The sequence below is a fragment of the Cyclopterus lumpus genome, chromosome 23 (genome assembly GCF_009769545.1).
Source record: "Cyclopterus lumpus isolate fCycLum1 chromosome 23, fCycLum1.pri, whole genome shotgun sequence".
Lineage (NCBI taxonomy): Eukaryota > Metazoa > Chordata > Actinopteri > Perciformes > Cyclopteridae > Cyclopterus > Cyclopterus lumpus.
In genome coordinates this window covers 10843083-10870297 of record NC_046988.1, presented here as the reverse complement: position 1 = coordinate 10870297, position 27215 = coordinate 10843083, and the positions used below count along the sequence as shown (strand labels likewise).

The 27215-nt window shown below is 43.0% G+C and overlaps 1 protein-coding gene across 9 annotated transcripts in view; it reads right to left on the bottom strand.

Annotated features, from left to right (window-relative positions):
• The window catches only part of cald1a (caldesmon 1a), a 50271-nt gene that overhangs the window by 7038 nt on the left and 16018 nt on the right, over positions 1 to 27215 (bottom strand). For 3 of the 9 annotated variants that reach the window (XR_004608962.1, XM_034526093.1, XM_034526096.1), the window contains exons 1-11: positions 19376 to 19517; positions 18200 to 18285; positions 11025 to 11162; positions 8537 to 8981; positions 8417 to 8449; positions 8226 to 8324; positions 6651 to 6757; positions 5085 to 5352; positions 3240 to 3377; positions 528 to 571; positions 222 to 297 (exon numbers count right to left, since the gene is read on the bottom strand). Coding sequence is in view for 7 of the 9 variants with exons in the window: in XM_034526093.1 (XP_034381984.1) it covers positions 222 to 297; positions 528 to 571; positions 3240 to 3377; positions 5085 to 5352; positions 6651 to 6757; positions 8226 to 8324; positions 8417 to 8449; positions 8537 to 8981; positions 11025 to 11162; positions 18200 to 18276 (1425 nt within the window). In the remaining 2 variants the exon portion in view is untranslated. Of the gene's footprint in view, positions 1 to 221; positions 298 to 527; positions 572 to 3239; positions 3378 to 5084; positions 5353 to 6650; positions 6758 to 8225; positions 8325 to 8416; positions 8450 to 8536; positions 8982 to 11024; positions 11163 to 18199; positions 18286 to 19375; positions 19520 to 27215 lie in introns of those variants that run through there. The other 6 variants (XM_034526095.1, XM_034526094.1, XR_004608963.1 and 3 more) reach the window with 4 other exon arrangements.

Below are 27215 nucleotides of genomic sequence, written 5' to 3'. Positions count from 1 at the left end.
GTAATTTTATAGGATATAAGAGTACATGCAGTACATGTTTTATGTATGTGGTCCTGCAAGAAATCTTGTTACATTTTTTCCGTTTGCTATAAAGCTGTGCCTTGTAATCTATATTGCAAATGTTTAGCATGACGCAGAGAAAACAACTTAATAAGACTGGTGTCATATTGCCTCAATGCTTCATCCTCATCCTCATCATGCACAGTGGAGTAAAAGCTAACCTGAGCAGCTGAAGTGTACTGCTCCAGCCTGTTGTCTATCTTGGACACCACGGGAGAATGAGACGCCTTCACTGCGCTGCTGGGCAGAAGCAAACGGTTAGCACACACAGCAGGAGACCACTTTGGATATTATACACAGTGTGGTCAACCGACTTTAGTGCCTTGAGAAGAAGACATTTGCAACCCCAAGTGGGAATTAAACACTCAGAGACATTTATTTGTTCTCTTCAGGAGAACTGGACTGTGAGGCTTACATGCTCCACTAAAAAACATGATCTGTGAAATGATGCTTCAGTTTGTTTTTACCCCTTCTGTGCCGACTTGTTGAGGAACTCCGCCCTCTCCCCAATCTGCGGAGAAAGTTTATGGGAGCTCGGGGTTAATAAATATTGCGGTGATATTCTTCTTAATTTACATTTTACATTTACTTTTCAGTCACTTTAAGACAAATGTTAAACTTTCCTTTGGATTTCCATGCTTCTATTGTGTCTTTATTAGTTTGAGTAGTTTCAGGGTAAAACCCAGTCCTGACTTGCTTAGACACACAAAAGATTACTGCAGATATAATAATAGTCTTTTAAAAAGGTAGGTTATACCCGTTTGTCTCTTTTCTTCACATGCTCACTAAGCTGAATGCTTCTGACCAGCAATACACAATATAAGATATTGTTCCCTCAGTGTGCAAAATTCTCTAAAACACACACACACACACACACACACACACACACACACACACACACACACACACACACACACACACACACACACACACACACACACACACACACACACACACACACACACACACACACACACACACACACACACACACACACACACACACACATAGTGCCACCCCCCCCCCCCCTTCCTATTTGGACTTTGGGAGTCTCAGAAGATTTTTTTTTTTAAAGAATATCATAAACAGAGGGGAACATGTACAATTACTTAGACCCTCACAAAAAAACAAAAACATGAAACGGACAAAAGACAAAACCGCAGAAAAAGCTCCCTCCCCCCTCTCCCTGTGAAAAGGGTGCTCGCGCTCGGCCGCTACCAAATGTGGGAGTTCCCAAAATACTCCCCGACAGGAAATTCCCCATTCTCAGACACGTTTTAAAGAGCCGTAGCCATCCGAACGCAGTAACAGTAATCCTGTTAACCCTAATCGCTTCCCTGCATCCCGGCAGCTTGTCCTTCATTCTGTCGCTCTGTCCTTCTCTGCCAGAGAACACGGGGCTTTATCTCCAGTACAGAGCAGGGTTATGCTGGTTTACTGCTGATAACATGTGGGCGAGCTCCTGGGACCGTGCGTTCCACTGGGAGGCGAATGCTGATATCGAGACATGGTTCACTGACGTTGATGTTTTTAGTCAAACAGGAGCCACAATGTGACGGCAGCAAAAGACAATGAAGAAAAAACCATGAACGCTCTCAATGGCATGCATGCAATTAGGAAAACGGCTGTCGACAGGTTTCTAAAAACTGCATTATGTACCGTGGTAATGCAGTGTCACATAAACAAAACAAAAAGGGTGACACCGCAAAGCAACAATTCACATACACACACAAACTCAGCTGTACCTACAGTGAACATCACCACAAAGTAGAGTTGTGTCTGTGAGGCGAGTGCAGCATGGTGGAAAATTACAGTCGAACATTATCACATTGGCATCTCTCTGGTGGGCTGTGACGTCACCAACAGAGGTTACAGAGGATACCTGAACTTGAACATCAGCTGACACAGAGTACCGTTCCAATAGCAGTGTGTTAAAAACACATCATCGTTATACTGGTGGGATTTACCAGTGTAAAATGTTGCACACATTCTGACATTTTGCTAGCTCTGGCTAGCGTTACACTCACCACTGGCACCCGCCTGAGCCGTACTGCACATGTGCAACTCTCAAACAGCATTTCTTTTCTTCTGATGGCTAAAGAGTGAGCTATTTGGCTTTTTCCTCATTTCTGCAGAGAGTTGCACATGCGCAGTGCCGATCAGGCAGCATGTGCGGACCGGGAGGAGAGTGAAACATGTGTCTGTTAGTGTGTAGCGTAAATGATCTTACTCGCTGGTACCCAATCCAGCATTTGAGGCTGCATTGGAAACAATCCCCCAACCCTAGTGTGGAAGGTTACTTGTTCATCTTTAAATTATTTCGTTCACTGTTGGGAAATATCCAGCTCACACAGTTTTAACCTCAATACTGGACGGAGGGTTTCAGAAAGTAGGCCTAACTTCTGCAGCGTAAGAATTTTGCTCTGGCCTGTTTTCAGCTGTGAATCTGGAGCCTCACCAGGACAGGCCAGATGGATATGACAGCTCACTGTCACTAATTAGATTTTCTCCACTGGCTGAAAATCCCCCTCGAATTTCAGCGTGTGGGAGTTGACTTTTGGCAACACTAGAAACATTAATTCACATTTGAGTTGATTAAACGTTCCTTCGCCGTGACAAACATTTATCTTTGGGTGAGGTGGGGAGGGGCACGCTCCGGGTTTGATTCGGGGGCTGCTGTCTCGTGACAAACAGGTTGACATGTCAGCAGGATTTCAAAGTGAACAGCGGAAAGAAATACAGAAAAACTTGCCAGCAGCTGACTTTTTTTTATTCTCCACAATCTCCCCCTAATTCATTGAGGGTCTTTCTATTCCTTAACGCCTTCATCTCAGTCCGATAACACTTCATGCAGAAAGCTAAAAGAGGTGAGAAGGGCAGGAGGGGTCGTCTGGCACTTAATCTCTCCAAATATTTAGAATGTTTAGCTTGAGCTTTGCTGCACTGCCGGATGAGTGGGATTTGCAAGTTTTGGAGAACTCTTAGATTGACTCAATTTTGCTGACTGTACTGGACGGATTTATAAACAGACAGAAAAGGGCACAGTTTTTTTAAAATAGTTAATAAAAAATAACTATGAGCCATGTGGGTTAAAACGGTCAACTGGCAAATAAAACTGCACTGACATTTCTCCTGCTGGACGCAGGGAAGAGGTTGGAGGTTAAAAATGTCTGACCGACCTTCAGAGAAGAGCCTCGAGGGCTGACACACTTGAAGGGTCTGCCCTCCTCGTCCATAGTGTCCTCCACCTTCTGTCTCTTCTCAGCTGCCTCTGCTCTCCTTCTTTCAATCTCCTCCTTCATCTTCCTCTTCTCCTCCTGAGAAGACACACGTGTGGAGAGTTGAGGCAGTCCAGCAGATACAATATCAGAAAGAAATTTTGTTTGCAATCCCTGACAGCCTCGTCAATTTCTATTATTATTGTGCAGCATCTTTGGAGTCGACAGAGACCTTGTTGTTAATGTAGCATTGGAGCATTTGTACGTAGGTGGCGCTCTGTTCTTTGCCATCACAGCCATGCAGGATATTGCTGATCAAGCTAACATTTCTCCTGTATTTACTCTAAACAAACTACTGTTGCTGCTGGAAACCTAAAGCACGCTTCATGTGTACGAGGGCCCTTGGAACGCACTGACAGACCCAGAGTGTTGTGAGCAGCAAATGCGTACATCTTTCATGGACTGGATACACGTTTCAATGACTTTCCCGTGGTGTATGGGTTATTATATTGAATAGCATAAGCGGCCAATATGACGGGCAACAATCAAGAATGCAGCCAACCCACACAATAGCTATGTGCCATTTTCTAATTGATTTACTTACTCCATCTAATGAAGCAGGTCAGAAACAAATTCTTATTTACAGTGATCGCCTGGCATTTTGGAAAGCTTGAGACATGCAGACAGTTAAAAAATAAAAATAATTAATGCATGAACAATTTGTACTGTATACAGAATAGGGCTGGCGCTTGGCAGTGTATCACCCTACTCCGGCAGCCTTGTCTTGGTTAATTAGTCTCTCCGTATCTCTCGGCCATCTTTTAATTACAAACCAAAAGGCCTCATTAACATCACACAAGAGGAGAAGAACGGGGGCAGATAGCGAGAGACGAGGCCGACCACATTCAGAGCCGAGATCAACAAAGAAGACCAGTCAGGGTAACAGAACGATGCGGATGAAGGGGAGACCGGACGCCGCCGCGCGGTTGAATACAAATCTGAACACATAGGAAGAAGGAGGTTATCGCATTTGAGATACATAATGATGAGGTTGTTATAAAAAAAAAAGGTGGCTGAAGGAATGACATGCATGAGTTATGAGATAGGGACCCGAATAGCTTGAGTCGTGATAACGGCGAAGTATGGTGAGATAACGTCACTGCGGGGCGCGAGTATGAGTGTGATGCATGGGTTTCAGCTCGCGCAGGAGCAAAGGCGAAATCGACATGAAAGTGGCGGTGATGAAAAACAATCTAAAGCTACAACGAGAAGAAATTACGAGCAATACATGAGACGAATGAGCAGGAAATCAAACTGAACTTAAAATACATATTTGAGAAATAAAAACACAAATCTTAAAATCAGTCCCGCAAGCTACGCTAAATTGCTTCCGCCACAAATGAGGAGGATTAGTCTTAAAATGGCACCAGAGGCACATAACCAGTGTTATGTGCGCCCGTAGAAGGAGAAGGAGTTGTGTATTCACACATGTAGTAGGTTATAAAGGAGTAAGTGAAATCTGAGAGCTAGTTGCTCTCAGATTTCAGTCAAAAGCGTCTATAGGAGACGTCCTCTTAGATGTCGTTTCTCTAAATATGTCCCAAAGAATATTTCGATCCTCTTTTGAAACTTTGCACGCTAACTGCATCCTTATGGTTTATATTTCCTAAAACCAAAAATTACTATTTCAGTTTGAATTCAACAAATCATCAAGAAGAAACTGGATAAAAGGGAGAATAGTAACACAGGCAGCAAGAGCTGAACGGATCAAACGGCATCTCCAAAATGACTGACTCGCTTCCTTACCTCCTCCCTGGCTTTTCTCTCCGCCTCCTCCTGCTTCTTCTGCCTCTCCTCCTCCTCCAGCACCTTCTTCCTCTCCTCCCTCTTCTTCTTCAGCTCATCCAGCTCGACTTCGGCCTCTTGCTGCTTCTGCCTCATCCTCTCAAACTCTTCGCTCTCCGCGTCGTCGCGTCTGCGCTTCAGCTCCTCCAGCTTGAGCTCTGCCTCCAGGCGGGCGGCGTCGTCCTGGTCGTCACCAGCGGACACCTCGGGGGAGCGCACACTGCCGCGGCTGGAACGGAGACACAAAAAAACGCGGGTCAGAGCACACGATGCGGCTCGCACCAGGAACTAAAACTGTGGAAGCGGCAGGCAAAGCTGGTTGACATGCAGGTTAACGCCTGACATTTGATACAAACTGAATATTTAAACGTACACTTGAAGAGACTTGTCTCTTTCATGCACAAGCAAACACACACAGACAGAACCGAATGTGCCCACAATATACAAATACCAGCAATCACCATTGCAAAGATAATGTTACAGCACATCTCAAGTTTCAGCCAGTGGGACTAACTTCAGGTGACCAAACACACTGCTGCTCTTCTCCTCACACTCATTATTAGGTATGTGGGGTTTTTTCTCACACTTCTGGAGACCTTATTTTGGAAAGAAACAGTGAGCTTTGCTTGTTGTGTCACATGAGCTTCTCTCATGACCTTCATGTCAAGAATATCAAGTTACTGCAGGGATTTTCCACAGCAGGTCAAGTCGAGACACTAGGCACTGATATATCAGCATACTGTCAAAATATATTTCAATATTAGACTATTATATTATATTATAATATATATATATATATATATATATATATATATATATATATATATATATATATATAATAATATTTCTTTATTATGATGTTTTACTCATAGACCATGACATCAGCCTTTGGTTTGTTTAATGATTTTGAAGACTCAAGTTTAGCATTTTGGTCGTCGCCTGAGTGAAATAAAACCAAAAGCTGAATGAGACATTTTTGGCGACCAAAACACAGTGAAAGAGTTAGAATTGTAAAAACATCATGCTGTAATGAAGAAGACTTGGCTTCCCTTTTTGGATTCGGAGGTTGACGCCTGGTTTTACTGCCAATATTTTGACAATGTGGGAATGGAATTTATGTACTTCACTTTTCATTATCTAATTAGCTACTAAATTACAGCATCATGCTATTTAAAAAAAAAAAACTACTACATTGTATTATGCATGACTGATAAATCTTGTTTTTCATCTAAATTCATGTAACATATTGGAGGGAACATATTAAAAATGCATGAGGGGAAAGCATCCATATTTATGCATCTCTGGTAAATAGGTGAACTTATGTGGAATTAGATGGAACATACTATATAACACACTATACTATTTTAACTATCGGACTATAATCCCATTCAGGGAATTATTTTAGATTTTGTTTGGGGGCACATATGTTTAATTGGCAACAAATTAGGACGTGAACTTTGTTGAAAATAGAGTTTCTTGAATAATTCATCCGACCTGGCTGTCAACAGTGTTACTGCGTCTGTGTACCTGAGGGTCCTCTCAGGTTTCCTGTGCTGTTTGGGAGTCGCCTCCTCCTCGTGCAGCCCTCCGTTCTGCCTCCTCTCTTCCTCCCTGGCCCAGCCTCTCTCATTCACCTGCACAGAAACAACCACGGGGACAGTGAGCAAAGGTGCGACTGGTGGGGAGGCTGAATGGGCGGAGTCTGTGACATCGCGGGATGCCGAATGAGAACGAGCACGAGAGCACACCCCAAACAAAATAACACAGAACATCAGATAACACAGCGTCCACTCCAAAATAACTAGTGAGACAGGATTACCGAACATGTGATCACCATGGGAGTGTCTCCCGCTCTATATTTTCTATCTCTGACCATCATCAAAAACACCATTCAAGTTTTATAAATTATAATCATTATGTGTCCAAGCCCACTATGAACACTGCCAGTCAAGCTTTCCAAGCATTACATATTATTAACCTGTAGCACCAAGGGTGCATTTGCCTTATTGTTAATGCTATCTTGCACAGTCTATGCATTTTTAGCACATCATAGGCTGAGTTGGTGGCCTTTCTTAATAAACTCACGAGGAGTCTTTTTAATGAGCTACTGTAATTAGGTCTTTGTATTAATCTAAGATTTAGAGAGCACGTCAGCTCAAAAGCAGAGGACAAAAGTCACTCTTTTATTACTCTGAGGAATAAGAAACGTCACAAGAAATGTATCTTAACGGGGAAAGAGCCAAGAAACATGAAGTGTCTCTGAGCATCTTTGTTTACATGATCAACGGCTCTCGAAACTTGAGCGCTTGTCAAAACAGGTCAGACTGAACAAAATGAAAGGCTTAGTTCATAAGGGCGTCTTTTGTTGGTCACAAGAGATCAAATTGCAAAGTGTACATTCAACCATGTACACTGTATTCAACACGTCTATATTGATGCATGTTTGCTTGCTTAAAAACATAATTTTGGAAAAGTACGAGATTTGTAATTGTCGTTTTCTAATTTGAGGGGTTCTGAAATTAACCTGGTGGAAAACATTTAACTGGAAGTAGACACTTGATATGATGGCTCAATGATCTTATGATGTCTCTTTGCAGTAAATGCACTTATTATTTTTAATAACATCATGTTCCTCTGCTGCAGAGAGTTTTTCGGAGTGGAGTCTGTGTAATAAGTGTTGCTGCTCTCATCGCTGAGATGGAAGACATGCAGAAAAACACTGTGACCACTCAAACGTAGGCTCAGTTACCGCCAGTTTGCAAATGGAGCAAGTCACACTGTGAGGACACGGGATGTCTGGGTAATTTCAGCGTCTGGTTCCGACATAAATCGCAAGTCAACAAGACAGCCCTATTAAAATATTTCTTCTGTGGCCTAATCTGGAAAGATCTCAGTTTGCACATCTCCTCAAAGATGCATCAAGACCCTGAAGTTACCCAGAGAGATTTTCTGTGCTGTGCATCACACCTCAACTGCAAAGCTTACCACATGAATGGTACCTCATTATCCTCTGAGTGTAGCATCTCAGATAGCTCATTGTCCTCTTCAGAGTCATTTATGAGAGTCATGGATTTATTAATCTACATTATCATCCTCGGGTACCTCCTCAGCCTCCTCTGAGGCTACCGCCTCCTCCTCAGCCTCTGAATTGGTTGACTTGGCTCGGTTTGAAATCTCCCTGACTACTGAATCAGCAAGTTCCTATGAAAAAGGTTTATAGTGGTTCTTTGAAAGGAAGATCAGTGATTGCCTCGTAGATGTGCATTAGGAAGGGAAGGAATCAAAGACCATACCTCGCTTTGCATTTTAGGTTCTTCGGGTGATTCCTACAGAAACAAGCATTGCATTCGCAGCGACTGTCAGTGACAGAAATAAGACAATAAATGGCTGAAATAAATCAACAGGTGACTCACCTGTTCTCTCAAGTAAGACATTCTCGGTTTGTCCTCCACCACCTCCACTTTCAGTTCCTCCTCTTCATCAACACCCTCATCTGCTTCCTCTCCACCCTCGGGAGCAGCCTCTTCTTCCTCCCTCGGCTCCTCTCGCTTCTTCTCCTCCTCCTCCTCCTCCTCCTCTCTCCTTGAGCTGTACGCCTCTGTCTTCTCGTCGTCGTCCTCGTTGTCGCGGGAACGACCCCTACGCCAGGAGGATGGCCTCTCCTCCTGTTTCTCCACGACGATGCCATCATCGGCATCCGTGGTGGCGGGGTCCAGCTCCTTTTGTCGATCCAGAGCCTCCTTCATGCGTCGCAGCCGACGCTCCTCGCGTTTGGCCATGCGATCCAGCAGGGCCTGGTCCTCGTCTTCAGCTCCGCCTCCCCCATAGGAGCTGCTCACAGACACGGCCTCTGTCACACTAGGAGGAGAGAGAGGAGACGCACATTGAGGTCAGAGCAGCAGACGTACGCCGTTAAACTAAATGCATGATATTTTCTCCTTTTACCATAGAGGGTCCTATAATCTCCAACAGTTCCAGTCATTTAGTGGCAAGATATTTGTTCTCATTTTATGAAACTGTCGGGTTTGGATGTTAGTAACTAATGTGCAGGTGATACTGAATAAGCATACAATTGGTGCTTTGACAAGGACGACAACAAAATAGCAAAAGAAACGGGCTGAATTGACTCACTCTGACATGGCAAACCGAAAATATATTTATTCCCAAAAGTCAACAGAAGCATTGTCCCAGTAAAGCGTCTCAAAATGTTCGTGCCGAAATGTTCAAGCAGACCTTCTCTGGATTGCAAAAGGAAATTAAAGAGTGGCTGCCACATCGGTCAGTCATTTAGCCAGAATGTGGACAAATGGCTGTATTGAGAGGCCTTCACCACAGATATTCACCACAGATATTCTTTAAAATAAACTATTGGTCAGGCCTCAAAATAAATGAATGTGCATGAATGTATTTCTCTTAGATCCCAGGTCACAAGTTACATTTTCATCCTTCCTCAATAGTTCTTTTGTACATGCAAGAGGAAAAGTTAAGTATTTACCAAAATCAAAAGGATTCCTCCTCTGGGGAATTGTGACCATCTGAACAAAAGTCCACAGCAATCCACCAAATAGTTGTTTTTATATTTAAGTCTGGACCAAAGTGGTGGACCTTTCCAACTGACTATCTGCATGGCTAAAAACAATGTATTTATTTACTCTTTCAATCCACCAAACACCATCCACCTCACTCCAACTCCAGCATGAATGATACAATTCTCACCTAAATGTCTGGCAAACATTATCCTTGCATCTACTCAATTGACAATGGATATTGTCAATTGACCCTGCACCCTGCTGCACAATCCCCTGGTTGTTTGACTGGGCCAGGATGTATCTCTGAGCTCATAGAGGGGGAAAATTCATGTCCACAAAGCGGTGTCTGTGTTGCTAGTCAGAGCAACTCACTACTTCCACTGTATAGCCAAGATGATTGATCGAACAGCCTCGGCAAAAAGGCATAGAAACGGATATTTAACCCCTTTTGTTCCAATGGCAGTCTTTCTGATGGATAGGTATGAGATCATGAGTTGGTTGTCGTCTTGACAGCTGAGACTTAATAGAAAGTGGAGTGCAATTCTTGTCAAAACGGTTGATTTAAATGTAATAAAGTATGCAAATGTACAGAAATCCATCATACACCCGACAATCCTACAATATATCAGCTGCCAACATACCTAAGCACAGCAGACATGTCACACTGTGGATTTCTCCACTTGTTGAAGTGGTGTGCACTGGGCTGTATTAAGGCCGACACTGCATGTCGGTCTTATTTTGCTTTTCTAAAACCCCCTTAAAAATCCCAAAAAAACTTTTTTTATCTGCTCTAATGTAAGCTGTTTATATTAGCATGTCTGGCTAACTAGCCTACTACTACAGTAGTGACAGAGTGATACCTCTAATGGGTCTGGGAAAAATATATTAAATAAATAAATAAAAAGCCCGGTTTATGACTACTACATCCACTGCTATAGCTGGATGCTATAACATGTTATGACAGTTGTCATATCAGCTTGAACAAATGTATACCTGCCTGCCAGAAATTATGAGGAGCAAACTGTAAACAAATCTGAATACATTTGGAACAATAAATCTCCCATTTTAAACTAAACTCAGCAAAGTCTCAATTGTTTTATGAAAGAATAAAACTTCGTACCTCCCAGAATTCTTCAAATAATCGCCAGAAAACAGACATAATAATGTCCTCTTTTTAAAGCACAGGGTGTGACATACATTTTGGGGACTTTCTTAGGAGTTGTCCTGGCATTTTTTCCCACATGGAAACAGGACTCAAACCGGACAGGGAGATATTACAGTGACAGTTTTCCTCTTGTTCTTGTTACTAAGCAGTCGACTGCTGACTTCATATTTGTCAAAGACAGAATCCGTGCTGCTATGTGTGTGTCACCTGTGGCTGTTGGTCATGACCAGACTGTCTGGTTGTCCGCTGGGCTCCTCACTCTCCTTGCCCTTCATCCTGTCCTGGCGCGCCCTGCGCCTCCTCTCGCGGGCTGCCTCCTCCTCATCGTCATCATTCCTCGCCAGCCTGTGGGAGACAGGAGAGACGGAAACTGTGAGGACACAATGCTTCAACCTTCAACCTTTCCTTCACCTCCGTCTCCCCTTTCTCAATTTAGCTTCCCGACTGGAAACTTCAAAGTGAACGATTCTTTAAACCGCAATCATCGCAGTGACCAAACATGGTGGATTTTGCCTGAGCTTTTTTTTTTCTCTTCTTCTCTCCTATCAAGCTGACCTGTCAGCTGTGCAACAACCAATACTTCTTATCGTGGCTGCAAGTTCCACGAGCTGATAAAAGCTCAGTCCGGAGACATGGCTTGGCTGAGGATAAGATGGAGCCAGAGAAAGTGCTTCTGGGCCCACAACTTGTACTGGCCTGGTGTGCGTCTATGTAATGCAAAACAACCACTAGCCTGAACAGTTTATATTTCTACAAGGGATTTAATACAATATTTAATCTAGAAATCACATTTTTCTCAGGTTAAAGAAAATCAAAAGAACACAGCCTCAGTCTTGCCGAGACAGTTAAAAACAATTGTTTCACACTTTTGGAAATGCACTTTCTTGCTTTCTTGCAGAGAATTAGAAGATCAATAGAACTCTCATACATGTACTTTAAAATATGACACCACAGGGAGAGATCAATACCTTTACACCTTAGATCCATTTCCCTGATGTAGTAAGCTAACCAGCTGCTGGCTATTGCTTTTTATCTAACGCAGCGATATGAGAGCGGTATTAATCAATCAATTATCAGCCAGAGAGCAGAAAAGTATATTTTCTAAAACGTTGACTAAGCAGACAGTACTCAACAGTATGAAACTCAGTTCCTTTTTTTTTGTCCTAATACTAAGCTGGTCGAGCATACAGTCCACCAGGTCATGTGTAACATGTCGTAGGTAAAAATCTGTTTTCTGCATCAGATGCTAAGAATTTGAAAACTTCTTCCTACTCTCTCCATCTCTGCCATTAACGTGGATAAATCCATTGTAAAAAAAAACAACTGCATGTCTTGCATGTCTAAAGCAGACATGCAGTGGTCTAAGTAAAGGGTGCGGCGGCATCATCAACGCAACTCCATTGTTCACAATCTAGTTGGCTAGTGAGCTACTATATACTTATGTGCTAACATTTGATTTAAAGCAACAACAAGGCATTTTCTGGAGCTAAGTCAGTCTTGGAAATTCAGAAGTTTAAGGAAATGGCTACACCCAAAAAGTAAAGTATGATTGATATTGTATTATAAATCAAATAACCATAAACAGTGCATATCTGACAGTTAGACCGTTTCTTCTTTTACTCCAAAGTACCAAATTGGCTCCCAAACCGCAGCTTTTCTGACCACCTGACATCTATGAACTCAGCTCCATGCTTGATCTGTGTCGCCCCGACTGACCTTTACACTCCCACTGCTAACCACATGCCTAGCTACCTGACATCACAGCGCCGCCTTTGAGGTCGACCAGCAAAGCGTGCTATTGCATGTTAATTGCAACATGTGTGGTGAGCCGAGCTAAAGCTGCTTTGGTTTATGTGAGGTTTTACAGCTTGTGAACAACAGTTTCCTTCTTCCTTTCCTTCCCCTCGGCTGTTCTTCCCGTCTCCCGTCTCTTCCTCTCAGATGAGGAATGTTGTCATAACAGAGCAGATTAATCTGTTCACGCCCAAGATGGACCTACGGGACAGTGACATCGCCTACGTCAGGCAATGATTTACAAGTGTGTGTGTGTGCTTAGTTCTGGACAATTCAGCATCTTTAAGGTTAGAAAACTGTTTTCATCCAGATTATTTTGACTATTTTCAACCTAAAAGTTACAGTGACACTGCATTATGGTGAATGCATGATGAAGCATAAGTAGAGGACAGGAGTCAGTGTGCTGACTTTCTGACTAGGTTTGCAAACATTAGCTTACATTAGCCACAGTGAGCTACAGGTCATAACAGACCAAGCAAAGCTGCAACAAACAAACCCCCGTGATAATTGAAAGTGTTTTGCTTGCTTAATAATTCATTTGTATATTTTTAAGGAGTAAGAAAGTGTTTTTCTTTCAAAAGTTACATGGTCTTGCTTTGAATATAAACCATTTCTTTTTCTTCAACGTCCATCAACTTCAATTGAGTTCCCCTGCAGTACATTAACTCTTATTTAAAATGCCAGAGTGAAATCTTGATTCTGTGAAGTAAAAGAGAAAAAAGTTGCGAAACAACTGCCTTAACTCCCAGAGGACTGCACCATCCCAGAAACAAGCACCAAATGTCATGAGAAAGAGAAAAAGACAACAGCTAAAAATGGAACAAAAGAGTCCTTGGTGGCGGTGAAGACGACAATCTCAGGGTTAAAGATTCCTCAGTAGGAGAGAAGAACAAACTCCTAAAAGCTGAATTAGCATTCCTGTCAATCACAGCCTTGGCTAGAGACGCGTACACAACCAAAGCCCTGATTTAATATCCCTTTCCTTACCTAGGCCCCAAATTCTATCAGCATACTGACACAGAAATATGGAGATAGGTGGAAAGCGAAAAAAAAAAGGCAAGTGAAATGGAGAGTGAGGATACAAAGGAAAAGTGGGAAATGTAAAGCGGGAAAAGGAAAGGGCGTGCACGATAATGGAAAAAAGAATCTACAGGTTTAATCGCACACGACATCAGACTGATGTGCAGCAAGTACAGCATGTAAGGAAAGTGCACAGTTGTGTCTGACGGCTAGTATGCTCTTAGTTTTTTACATTACAGCTGTAAAGAAAATTAAAAGTCTTGTCAAACATGTGCATCCATTTTTTTTTTTTTTGGGGGGGGGGGGAGTTTTTTGCTGCATAGTACAGTAAAGCATCTGCATCCACAAAGCAACGCACGCAAAATAAAAGAGCCAGCGCCCAAAATATCGCCATCAGCGAGCCTATTAGGGAGAAATATGTCCAAATATTTGCTTTACAGCAAAATATGTCAGAAATGTCAGTGAAAACAATTTGGGGAAAAGCCCACGAGAAAAGACTTCTTCACCCCTCCTCAAGAGGAGAAGGACGGAGGGAAGGGAGGGAGAAACGTAGAGAGTAACATCGAGAAGAAAAGCTGCTGTGAACAAAAGGGGAGGGGAGGGGAGAGAAGTGAGGGATGGTGAGGGAGAGGGAGAGGGAAAGAGGGTGGGGGCTCTTCATACACTGTCAGAAATGCTGACCCATTCCCACGCTGGCCTCTCTGGACTATTTCCTTTCCTACTGCCGGCCCACAGAACCACAACATGCCCCGTCTGTCTCTCTTCCCCACCCTGTGCTCTGCTGGGCCGGCTCCAAGAATTCACAATGTTAAAATTCCCCTAGACTGAATTTAAAACAAAAAAATATAGCATGTCGCGCTTCTTGTGGGAGGAAGTAAAATAATATGATTTAGCTTAAAGAAATCAGCGCAACAATGGCTCAACGCCTTTCCAATACGTGGCTCAACCTCTCCCTCCCCGTCTCAATCCCTTTATCTGCATCTCCCTCTCTCTTCCTGACAGAACCAACAGGTTTACGATGCAGAACTGGGTCCGTTCAACCGGGGCGTGGATTGTTTGGCATGGCTCATTCGCGGAGGATGGGTGTTATTTCCTCGGCCCTTCCTGGTCCCTCAGGGGGAGGGGACAGCCCAGATGTGAAGAATGTACAGGGGAAATAGGAGGAGGAAGAAGAGATTGGTGGAGGGAGAGTATTTGAGCTGGAGAAGGAAGAGGAGACTGAGAAGGAGATCGGGTGAGGGAGGAAGAGGACAAGGATGTGGATTTCCAAATGAAAGTGGAAAAACATGATCGAAAGCAAGTGGACGATGAAAAGAAGGGCGGTTTGTCAGTAAAAAGGGATTGAGGAGATGGGTTTGGGAGAGAACAGGAAGGAAGAGGAGAATAGGGAGGGTAAAGGGTTGAGAATGAAAGTGGAAGAAGATGAGGAGAAGGGTGAAGTGGGGGAGGATGACAAGGAGGAAAATGGAGGAGGAGAAGAAAGACAGTGACACCCAGGGGACAAGAAGAGGATAGAGGGGACGCATACCGAATGAGAGGAGGAGATGGAGTGTGACAAGGAAGACGGAGGAGCAGACAAAGGGAAATGCCAAACGTCAAAAATAGACACTTCCTAAAAAGGACATCAAAGAGGAAATTCAAAGTCTCGCAAAATCAACATTGTAAATCTAGCAAAGTCTTGAATTAATGTCATTAAGCGTTCAAATATATATAGTTGTTTAATTGAAGGAAACACGTCTATTGATTCCACTCTCATGTCTGTGCAATGAATAGGAGGCTACAGCCTAGTTAGAATCATTAGCTTAGCGTCACATGAAGTCAGAGTGGACGGGATTGAAAACGACTACGGGTTATGTGTGGAACCTAAAGAGGCATTTCCCAAACGCTCGAACTGCTCCTTTAACTGCCCAACATACAACAGGGATGACTCACCATTGCGGTATCCATCTATGTGCAATGTGTTAATATTCTGTACGGATAATGAACCGCTCCAGCTGCAGTAATAACAATGTCTACTATTACCGTTACAAAAGACGACTATTTCTAGCCGAAGCAGATAGCCTTTGGCCACTGATTGACTGGGAAAATTCCACATCCATGTGCTCTCTTTGGAAAAAACGACGAAAAAAAAGAGGCAGTCGAGACATTCCTGTGTGTTTCATTGAAGCAATGAGCATGAGAGATCGTGAGTCTGTGCAGAGCAGAAAAACATGTGTGTGTGTGTGTGTGTGTGTGGCTTTACTGAATAGAACTAGAAGTGAATTGAAGCCCATTGCGCACCTCTATGTAAACAATAATTTTCAACTATAACCGATGCTGATGTAAGACAGAACAGGGACTTGGCTGTTCTCCCTCCACACACGCACACACGCACACATGTGCGCGCGACCAGTTGAAGATCAGAAAAGACGATGGGGGCTTGTCAAACCTTCACCGCCTGATGCTGATCCAAACACACCAACACGGCTAACTTAATATCTGAATGCGTGCACACGCACCCCACTGACATGCATATGCATAGCACACTCACACAGACTGTGGGACAAATACACACACGTGCACTCTCTCACACACGGACAACCTCACTGTCCCAGCATGTAGGAAACAGCTCACGGAGACCTGGCCAGTAAACACTTATAATAGCCAGGAATTTGGCATTCCTACAGCCACTATTACATGGCCCCGCACTCTCCCTGCGTCGCTCCGTCTTCTCACAGCGTGCCCAGTGATGGTTGAATGGAGGCAGGCCAATGAGACAACATGTGGTTCTGACTAGTCCAACCAAGAGGGGCATGTACATATTGATTGTTTCAATATATTGGCAGAAATGGAAACAGTGCAGAGATGTAATATTTTATCAATAACAGGAGCGGCGTGTCGACTGCCAGTTGAAATTATTGCTTCCACGACCAAATAAACAGTCATGAACAAACTCCTGCCGAGCAGAAAATGTACATGTCGAAGGCGCTTACAACTCGGCCTCCTTTTCACTCACGGTCCATTTCTCTTTCAGTCAGTGAGTCCTCATCTCTTTCCTCTGCAGGCCCTTCTCAGTCTACATTTTCTGCCAAATTCCATCTTCTCCGCGTATCATAAACACACCAAAACTGCATAAATACTTCAAGCAGCAGGGGTTTTATGGGGGTTTTAAGCCATGAAACATAACAACAGCATTAACCTCCACGTCAATCAGCTATTCAGAATGCATCTGGGGAAATGAGGCGTACAATTCTAAAAGAAGTAAAAACAAAAAGCATGCCAAGAGGGAGAACAAGGTATGGCTGTTACTCCAAATCAGAATGTAAAGATATCAAAAATGAGGCGACAAGTGAACAAAAAAGATATGCACAACTATGTCATGGCAACACTAACACAAAGACACAGTACCTTTGGCATTTATGCACTGCAATTTCTTGTTCGCTGATATATATATATATCTCTCATAAGCTATTGAGCAACAATATTGGTCATGTAGATGTATCTGTTGGGCTTTATTCATTGGTCTCTATGTAATATCCCTGTGGAGATAACCTTGGCACCATTCATACAGCACATGCAAGCTGCCAGACACTTTATTTTTAAATGTCTGGATGAATGACTTAACCCTCTATTTTATCACCTAATATATCTCCTTCACTATTGTGCACGGTGTGCACAATTTAGCAGATTTCCTTTATACAAGAAAAAGCAATTTTACCTTGAGCAAAGGGCGCTGTTCATCAACAAAGGTAAAATGCTGCACACATCGCCTTTGTGCCACAGAAGAATTATCAGAGAGCAACATCTATGCATTCAGCAGTGGTCAGACCTATGTCAGCTTGTTTTTTTCCATCAGTGATGGAGCAACTGGCTCTCACAAAACTCTTCTCGGAGATACATCAAACAGGCGAGTGACCTTGGCCATTATCTGCATCCACATCAACCTCATCCCTAATTGGAAGGGCTGCAGTATACATGGAGAGACTTTTGTGTGAAAAAAGGCTCTTTAGAATGCCTCCTTGGCACACGATGTGTCAAGTGCTCACAATAAAAAAAACCATTTACTAGATTTGATTACTGCACTTGCCGTGTTACCGCTCAATCAATTTGTTGAAATGACCTTTAGCTTAATCAATTTCTTCCATCGAATCAGAGAGAGTTCACAAGGCTGCGGTATACGGGAGAGAAAATTGGAAAGGGGGAGGGAGAGCGTGATTGAACATTCTCACTTAAAGGTCATCTCGTTGCCTATCAGATTTCTTATCAACCCCATTTTTTTCTTTTATCCTGTGTCGGGGAAGCCAATATTTGCTGAGCAATGTTGTCAAAGACTTAGAGGAGGGTCTGAGCCATTAAAGCTGGCTCCCTCCTGTTCCAACTTGGCATGAACATCAGAGGTGTTGATGTGCGCTGACAACTAGAGCCTCATTATACGACGTAGGCTGCTCCCTCAGCTTCACATAAGCTAAGCAGTAAGATCTTCAGTGACAAGTTGTCGAGGACTGCCTTTTAAAAACAGAGAATTAGCCGGATAATCCTGGAGTACTAATCTGCAAACGCGAAGGACCTACAACCAAACGGGGTCTTACCGTTCGGCCTCCAGGCGCATCTCCTCCCGCTTCTGCCTCCTCAGCTCCCGGCGCCGCTCAAAGTCCATTTCCTCCATGATTGTGCCCTGAGGGATGACATCATCAAACACAGACATGTTCATTTAGTCAGTTTCAGGAAGGCAGAGAGGAAATAAAGACGAGAACACATTCATTTCCGCATACTGAGAGGGCAAAAATATGTGTTCACCAGTCAAACAATATATCTAGTCGTACTGTACTGTATTAAAATACACGAGGGATTCACAGAAAATGAGGGGTGCATTTTATCCAGAGTTACCGTTACAGCCATATCCCAGCTGTATTATGTTACTGCGAATGCCAACGAAACATCAAACTGCTGCTACTTCATATTAAAGGCACGTGAGAGGCAAGCCATGGGGTGGCTTTTATTGTGAAGCAGCCACAGGAAACACACTACATTTGCATTTGTCACCCGGGTTTAGCGCAAATGTTCCTCAAAACTGTCATTTTGAGGATGTTTTCTTCAGCGTTTCTCAAAAAAAAAAAAATGAATAGTTGAGTAGCTGCACATTGAGTATCTAACCACTATTAAACGTTCTGTACGCACGGTGGTTACCAAATCAACCAGGATGAAAATGTAATGATTACAACTTTGAGTGCTGTCCATCTTTCTAAACACAGTATTGACCAGTTTGTATGTATTAGTAGCCTCAGCCTTAGAGGACAACTGCCTGGCGTAAACCCATGGTCACAAACTCTAGTAAAAACCCGAGGAATGAGGCAGAAAATTAATTTAAAAAGAGCAGAGATACAGGATGGTGAAGCCAACACAGGATGTTAACTCAATCAGTAAACGGCAACTCTCACTAAAAATACCCCACTAGGATATGAGACAGCGAGGACCGAGACCACCCAGGAGCTGCAGAGCCTCCCATCCTGCAACCACCAGCAACATATTCTATACACAGGAGCAGAGTAAACACTCGAGCTGAGCACTTGAGGGAAGAAGACAAAAGGTGCGTGACATTTCACGCAACAAACAAGACGACACTGAGTAAAGTTGCACCTTCAAAAAAAAACTTTACGCTTCGTGGTGGTACAGCACGAGTAGGAAAGCGTGGCAGAAAATGAGCTGCGTCAAAGTACAGTGCGACAATTCTGGAGAGACAAAAGGAAGAACTTTGACCGTCGTACCTTGAATTAGCCTTCAAACAATGTGTTTTCCTTCACACCATACCAGCTTTTCACAATGCTCTCACCAAACAGACACAGAGCTACAACGTGTAGTAACAGTCTCCCACAGTCCAGCCCCAGCTGACAGAAAAGGCAAATGCCTGTTTCCTTCCCCTCCCTGCTAGTTGTCCCTCCCTCCATCCCTCAGTGGCCTCCTTCATTCTCTCCCTCAAGCTTACCCCCCTCCTTCTCTCCCTAACTCTACTGCAAACCTTTCCTGTGTTGTTTACCTATATACATGTCAGAGCTTGGCTAAACTCGGTTCTAAGACACGACTCCAGCTTCACGTGCAAGCAGGCTTTTTCTTTCATCTGCAGTTGCATACAGGGGAGGGGAGAGGGGGTGGGGGGTGTCAAACAGAGCTGAATTTTATACATACACCTCTGTATATGAGTATGCATGCACACAAGGATGTAGGTGCAACATGACAGCGTTTGTGTGCATGCAGTCCCACGAAGAACACACAGATGTACACAGGAAACACACAAGACAGGAGAGAAACGCTCAAAGAAACCATGAGTGACCCTCCCCACTGCATCTTCTCAACCAGTACCCCCCCCCCCCTCTCCGTGAGTAAACACAGCCTCATCTCCACACCCCTCCTTATTACACTTTAAAAGCCTCGGAGGAAGGATATTTTAAACACACAATTCACTCTATGTTTAGATGCACTCTAAGTGTCATCTGTGAAACAAAGGAGTTTAGAGGCAGTCGGCATGTGGGGCTATTCATTCACCCGAAATGAAGACGAAATGAGAGCAATAACGAAAACTGACAAGGCCCCAAAACAACACAAGTCTAATCATATACAGTACTTCCTAGAACCAGTGACGCCAAGGAAGACAAAGTTATTAGAAACACAAGCACGGCAGCATATAAATGCAGTTATTATTGAAAATAATGCGTGATTTATGAAGACGTTTTTAATTGGCATTTAGTTTTGTAAAGAAAAGAAGAAAAAAGTCATTTACAAGAAGAATAAAAGTAGGATTGTCAACAAAATGATCAACGAGTGTACCACTTAGACAAGATCTCACATGAATAACAAACCTGAGATGATTATATTTTTCAAGCGGATAAATGATGTATGAATAGGTCTGTTCAACGAAAGCAAGACTGAACGCTGCGCGGCCACATTGTCTTGTCTCCACATGGGAGAACACACCAGGCGTAGGGCAGAAGAGGAAGCCTGTGGCTTGCAGACAAGGCCCTCAGTAAGACGTAGAAATGCAACTGTTGTGTATATCACTGAAGGGACCACCCACACTTTGCAAAAGCTAACAGAAGCAGAACGAGAGAGAGAGAGAGAGAGAGAGAGAGACAACATTCCATAAAGTTGAGCAACCTGAAGTCACAAGTTTGTGACATTTTCAGCCTGTCTTAGCATGTCCACTGTAAAACCTCTTCCTCCTTCCTGCTCTGCATCTGTCCTTTTATTCCACTATTTATCTCGAAAAAACAGGCATCCGTCCATCCCGCCCCCCCCTTTTTTATTCTCCCTCTCTCTTTTCTGTCCTCCTCCCCCTCTTTCTCTTTCCCCGTCTGCCTCAACCTTCTACAATGGCTATAATGACACATTTACCAGTCAAATTACTACCTGTCGAGACTGCCAGACCCTGGCACAGAACCCAGTGTCTAAGTGCCAGCCTCTTAAAACGCCTTAAAAGCCAAGTTGATATTATCCCGACAGCCACCGGGATTACACCACCTTATAAAGCCTCCATCTTCTCACGAAGTCTTGTGTTAAAAGCACCAAAACAATGGGCCCCTATCGGCCAAATGAGGCACAAAGCTGATCAAGCAACAGTCTGGGAGTATGGCTGAAGAATAAGTATGGGCCAGCGGCGCGGCTATTTTTGGCTTTGGTGAAATGTTGCTGATGCTGGCGTCGCATTGTGCGAGACTGGAAAACTGCAGCTCTTTGGTCAGATTTGTTACTGTGATACTCAGAGCAACTATCCCCTCACAACCTTTAGACGAACACATTAATCTCCACATTATGGCCAAGGAGCTATGCGAGGAATGCTCCTATTTAGCCTCTGATTTTAGCAGAGGGGACTTGAAAGAGCCTCCAAATTACTCATTCACATGCCAGTGACAGACTCCTCCTTTGGATCCCTTCTTGTGTGCAGTGAATGTTTTGCTTGTTGAATAAAGAGAATTAACGTGAAGATAAACAAGTAAAAACTAGCTACGTGCTCGCCAGCTGTGAGGTTGGCAAATAAAAGAACAATGGTGACTTGTTGCAGCTGGTGGTTATGAGGCGTAGTCACAAATTACAGTTTCAGGTTTTTTTTACATAAGCGACATTTATGACAGTTAAAGAGCTATTTCACGAGAATCTAAAACATGTTGGAACGTGACCCCTTTGTAATAAAGACAAACATTTTCCACGAATCATCATCAATTCACAAGACACATGATCCCACACAAGCGGAACGGTTTGCAATTGTGAAGGGAACAGGGTCGACAGCCACCCTAGCAGCTCTTTGCTTGTAAGCTAATTGCTAAGCTCAACAAGCTAACACGCTCACAATAACAACGCTAGCATGCTAATGTTTAGCAGGTATAATGTTGACCATTTTTACCGTCTTATTTTAGCGTGTGAGCGCGCTAACATTTGCTAATTAGCGCAACACAATTGCAGTTTTCTTTGGTATTTGGTCGTAAACAAAAGCATTGGAAATGGAAATTCTTTTGATTTTCATATAGATGAAAAAGTGAAAGAGTAAGGCCACATAACAGTGACAGCAGAAACCACAGTCTGCACAATGTTTGTCCATATACCCACATATATATCCACATGGTGCATTATTGCTGGGTTTACAGAGTATGGACTTTAAAGCAAACACCGCCACGCTACATGTACTGCTGCTCTCCTCTCGGCCTCCAGAGGACCACACTGTTCTTTGGAGAGAGGAGAGGAGAGGTGAGGTATGTCCAGCAGCTTTGTCACAGCTGTGCCGGTGTCCAGGTGAAGAGAGGTATTCCAGGTATCTGGAATGTGAGGGCACAACACTGGCACAAAGCCTGATCTTTCTAGTCTCTGCATCAATATAAAAAAAAAAAAACTGTCCACCTGCGTCAGTGGTTGGTATGTCGGAGAATTCCTGAATCACTTCTACTCTTTTACCAGCCACATGCCATTTGGGTTTTCAGAAATAATTTGAATTACCTTGGAGAATAGATAACACAAGAGGTTCAAATGATAAGGGACTGTTGAAAAATTAAAGCCGATTACATCAAAAAGAAATAAAGTCCAATATTATTGAGATGACAATGAATAGGCTTTGCATCATGGGATATCGTGGAGGACATGGCCCCTAAACTGTGAAAAGAGAGGAGCAGGATTTAAGTATTTTGACACCAGCTGTCTTCATCAATCAACATTTAGTCAGCCATAATAAGAATGAAATGAGTCTATTCAAAAGTTGAAGACAAAAACACAATTGCCTCATCATTCTGACACATGTGAGGCATTTATTGCGACAGCCTCTTTTCAAATACCATCATGAGTATGTTCAGTAGTTCTCGCAGAAGCGGATTTATGTATTTTGCATTATTTGCATTCACATTGTCTATCGAGCAGTTTTCTTCTTCTCTGGTTTTGCTGCTGCATTGCTCCGTATTGTACCACAGCACCCTTAGTGGTCAAAATAATGTTATTGCAGTTTATTCCACCACAAGAACAACCATGAAGAACGTAGTTTTGCACTAAAGCACATAATTAAAGAACACATACTTGGAGAGACTTTTAAAGTGTGAGTACGTAGGAGTTAACTGACGCTCCCCCATTTGCGTGTAGCTGTTGGACAACCTGCTGTAAACTATTCATGGAAGCCGTTTTTTGGATGCTTACTTGACAGGAGATGAACAGACGTACACTTAAACCAAAGGGGACAGAGGTCTATTGGTTCGGTCTCAGCTAAGATATATTCGTATGTATTTTAGCAAAATAAGAATGAACATGTTATGTTTGTTTTATCACACAGATAAAGCTTCTGCAGTAAACCAGGGAGGAGGAGAGAAATAAAGAGAGAGAGACACTGCATGCCTGTAGGTAGTGCACACTAACAGCTGTTTTGGTTAAGGCTCTGGGGACAGTTTTAGTTGGGTAAATCTAACGTTTTCTGCAGGGGTAAGGAGCCTCCTGAGATTAGACTGACAGGGCGGTTAAAATATGTTCAGCCTGCGTGTGAGGGTGTGCGCATCACGTTAAACAGTATTTAACAAACAGGATTTACATTCAGAAATGAGTGAGTGTATTTATGTAAATGTGTGGGTGGAAAGTTTGCAGATGTGCAGGGAGGAAGCGCATAGGAATGCTTCCTTTCTTCCTTTTTTGGGTCCACTTTAAATGCGTGCGAGAATGTTAGTGTATATTTTGACAAGTGTGATACTAAAAATACCTGCAGCCACTGCAAGCACAGTATGTGTGCGTTTATGGAACCGTACGTGTGTGTGTACACGTGTGATATCCATCACCACCTACAGTGGCGTGTTTGGAAAGCTGGCCTTGTGGTTGCGGTTCTCCCCTCAAAGGTCTAGGCCTCGGCAGCATTAACACATTTACAGTCTCAGGATGCAGAGCGGCTGTGGAAGAGCGTTCATAAATTCACCGGAGGTTTCTGGTGCATCGAGGCCAAGAACGTCTCTTTTTCTCCACTCGTCCTTCTCTCGGCCATCGAGAATCTGTTCCTCTGCCCGCCGTTCAGAGGCTGATGGATACATTGGTGGGCTGGCAATCGCGACTGATACTGTGTATTGCTATGTAATAGGGCTGCTACTGTCTGACATTTTTGAATAACGGTTCCAACTTCGGAAGTGATTAAATGTTCAATCACCACGGGTGGAGAAATCTTGGAGAAGGCCGTTTGTGGACTTATAGTAACATTAGCTCATCGTGATACAGGCGCTACGGTGGCTTGTCTCTTAAGTAAGGCAGCCATGTCCCTTTTTTTTGTTTTTAACCATGTGTTTTTTGTGACGTCAGAAAGTGACGGCTCTCGCATTGGAACAGAAATGCAGAGAGATTTGTAGGCGGTAATTTTAAGACGGCTTTTATCAAACATTCACACGTTTTAGGCTGTGTTAGATATTTTTTTATCACTAGGTCATCATTTGTTGTTTATAGTTGTTGATACTATTGATACTAACTGAACTTGCTGTTATATTAGCTGCTTGTGTTTATGTGTTACTTTAAAATGTCCCACTCAGTACAGATCTACATATAAAGAATCCGTAACGGTTTTTTTTGTACGTGTAAGAATACAATGATATGTTGTTAATGGAGTTTTTTCTCTCTCTAGTATTAATATCAACCTCAAAAATCCATTATCAGCCGCCTGTTTCTTTAACTCTCACTGTCTCTATCTCCTCTTGGACCACAATGCAGCAGCTTAGCCAACAGCTGCGGACTCTGTGTCCAGCTCCAATATGAGAAGACTCGGGGTTGGCTATGAATTAAGCTAAGTAATTGGTTTACCCGTGTCCACGCAGCCAAGCGTCTTTCTGTATTTGTCTGTGTCTGCATTTCATGCCACAGTGTGAATATCAACCACAATAGCTTATGTTGTCAAATCCAAAGTCTTCGGCTGCGACTATATATTTTAGGCAACATAAGAGGAGGCCAACTGCATCAGACCTCAAGCTCAAATCTCAATACCATCTGCTTTCCACTCGCACTCCATCGCCTCCAAGACACATTTTTTGAACGTGTGGCTTTCGGCTCGAATGAGGAAAAGATTTCCCAGAGCATGAGCAGACGGTGTTCATCGGCAAACCTGAGAAGCTAGTGCCACTGTGGCAAGTGAAATGCGGCGGGGTAACGTACTGATGGTTTTGAGGGCAAGGAACGGGCCAGACGTTGCCGAATGCCTCGGATACATTGTCGTTAGTGACCTTAGATGTAGCGATGAGACACAAGCCTCCTTCAAATCTCCTCCCCCCATGTCTGTGCTGACTTTAGCTTTTCAGATAGAAGACGAACCAGCGAGGGGAAATTGTTTCCACACCAGCGCAGTTCAAGATGTAAAGTTTCCATTTGGTGAAAAATAAGGAGACTCCTGCATTCCCAGACAATGGTTCACATTCCATAACACCTCTGTGTGCCCTGTGAATCATACACACTGAGACAGACTGAGTGAGGTTATCTTTTCTCACTCACAGACACACAGACACAGACACAGACACAGACACAGACAGCCAAGAAAATCTCAATGGAATACCTTGGATGCATTATATCTTACAGGGGGTAACAGGACTGCTGAACACTGCTGGAATTAATCAACCACTGGATTTATATATTCATGGCTAAATACGCAACAATCGGAACCAAATGAATACATAGTTTTTTCAGGTTCTTTAAATGGTAACTTGGGACTTATTTTGTAGTTTAGAACATCGTTGTTATTGGAATAAGATTGCAGCACCAAATCAAATGCACATGTCCGTGGTCTCACCTTAAAGAGCATATTCTGGTTCAACTTTGAGCCCATGTACTTGCCATAGTTGTGCACGTGCAGCTTCCCTGTGCAATGGGAGTGAAAGAGCAACATGTTGGCCGTGCTTTCAGTTTTGCCTCCAAGTAAAGTTGTTTAAATCGTCTGGCGTGACTCTTGGTATGTTTACTACCAGTCTGATCTGTTCTAGTGATGACTACATGTTCCCAGATCTTAGTAATTACTTATCACAGCCAATAAAAGTGATGGCGGAAACTACAAAACGCAAGACCCTAAAAACTGTAATTATTCTTTTAAGTATTGTGTAAGACAGATCTAACCCTTCGACAACCTTAGGAAACAATATGCACATTGTGAAGGGCCGTATAAAGACCTATTGCCCATAATATAAGATGTTTGGTATCTGATATTGTGAATGTTGCATTGCCTATTTTAAAAAGCAATAATATTGGTCAGTACCTTCTCAAAGAAGCATTTTGTGACATGCTCATGATAATAAATATTATTTGCTTTCTAACTGACACATCTTTTGTGGAAATGACGCTGTAGTTTGATACTTTCTAAACTCTTGGTTGTCGGAGTTAAACAATTTACTCTCAAATTAACATTCTTGAATTGTGTGTTTGATTTTCCACTGTCAGCAAGACCTCGCTAAACTTTGAGCACAGTCATCTGTTGTATATATTTAGACTATGACTCACTGTTCTTTTAATATTTTCTTCTCTCATGGGAGTTTCGTGCAGCTCATCACAATTTAGGCAGCTGAAAACACCTGAGCCTCACCAGCCGGCGTTCCCCTTTCAGATTGAGGGTATGTTTATGTGTCTTTAAACCTCACGCCTGAAGCTAAGTCACACGTAAATTGAAATAAAAACATTACCCCAACATGCCATATCCATCATCTAAATCTCACAGCACACAGATGCGTCATTTAAACTGCAAACATATGATCTTTATTCTCATTTAGGAGGAGATCTAAACCCAGCTTCAGCAGGTTTAAAACATCTTGAAGCTCTTGAAAGTTGACCACTGAAATTAGATAAATTCTTATTTGTCAGCTGCTGATCCAATTGACCAAATTAAATAGCTGCCCAAGACGAGTGGATGTTGCAGTTGGCAGAAAAAGGAGGGTTATAAAACATCGTTTTACTTTTTAAGCTTGGATTTAAGACGGACATTTGCATTAGAAGTTGCTGCCCAAATCATAAATCACACTGTAAAAAGGCAACTTCTTTGTGAAGCAGCAGCAAGAGCCAGCACAATTCCTCTCTATTCTTTGACTTTTAAAAGGCGTGTGTCCCTTTTAGAAGTGCACTTTCAGATGCTACACCCGCAAACAG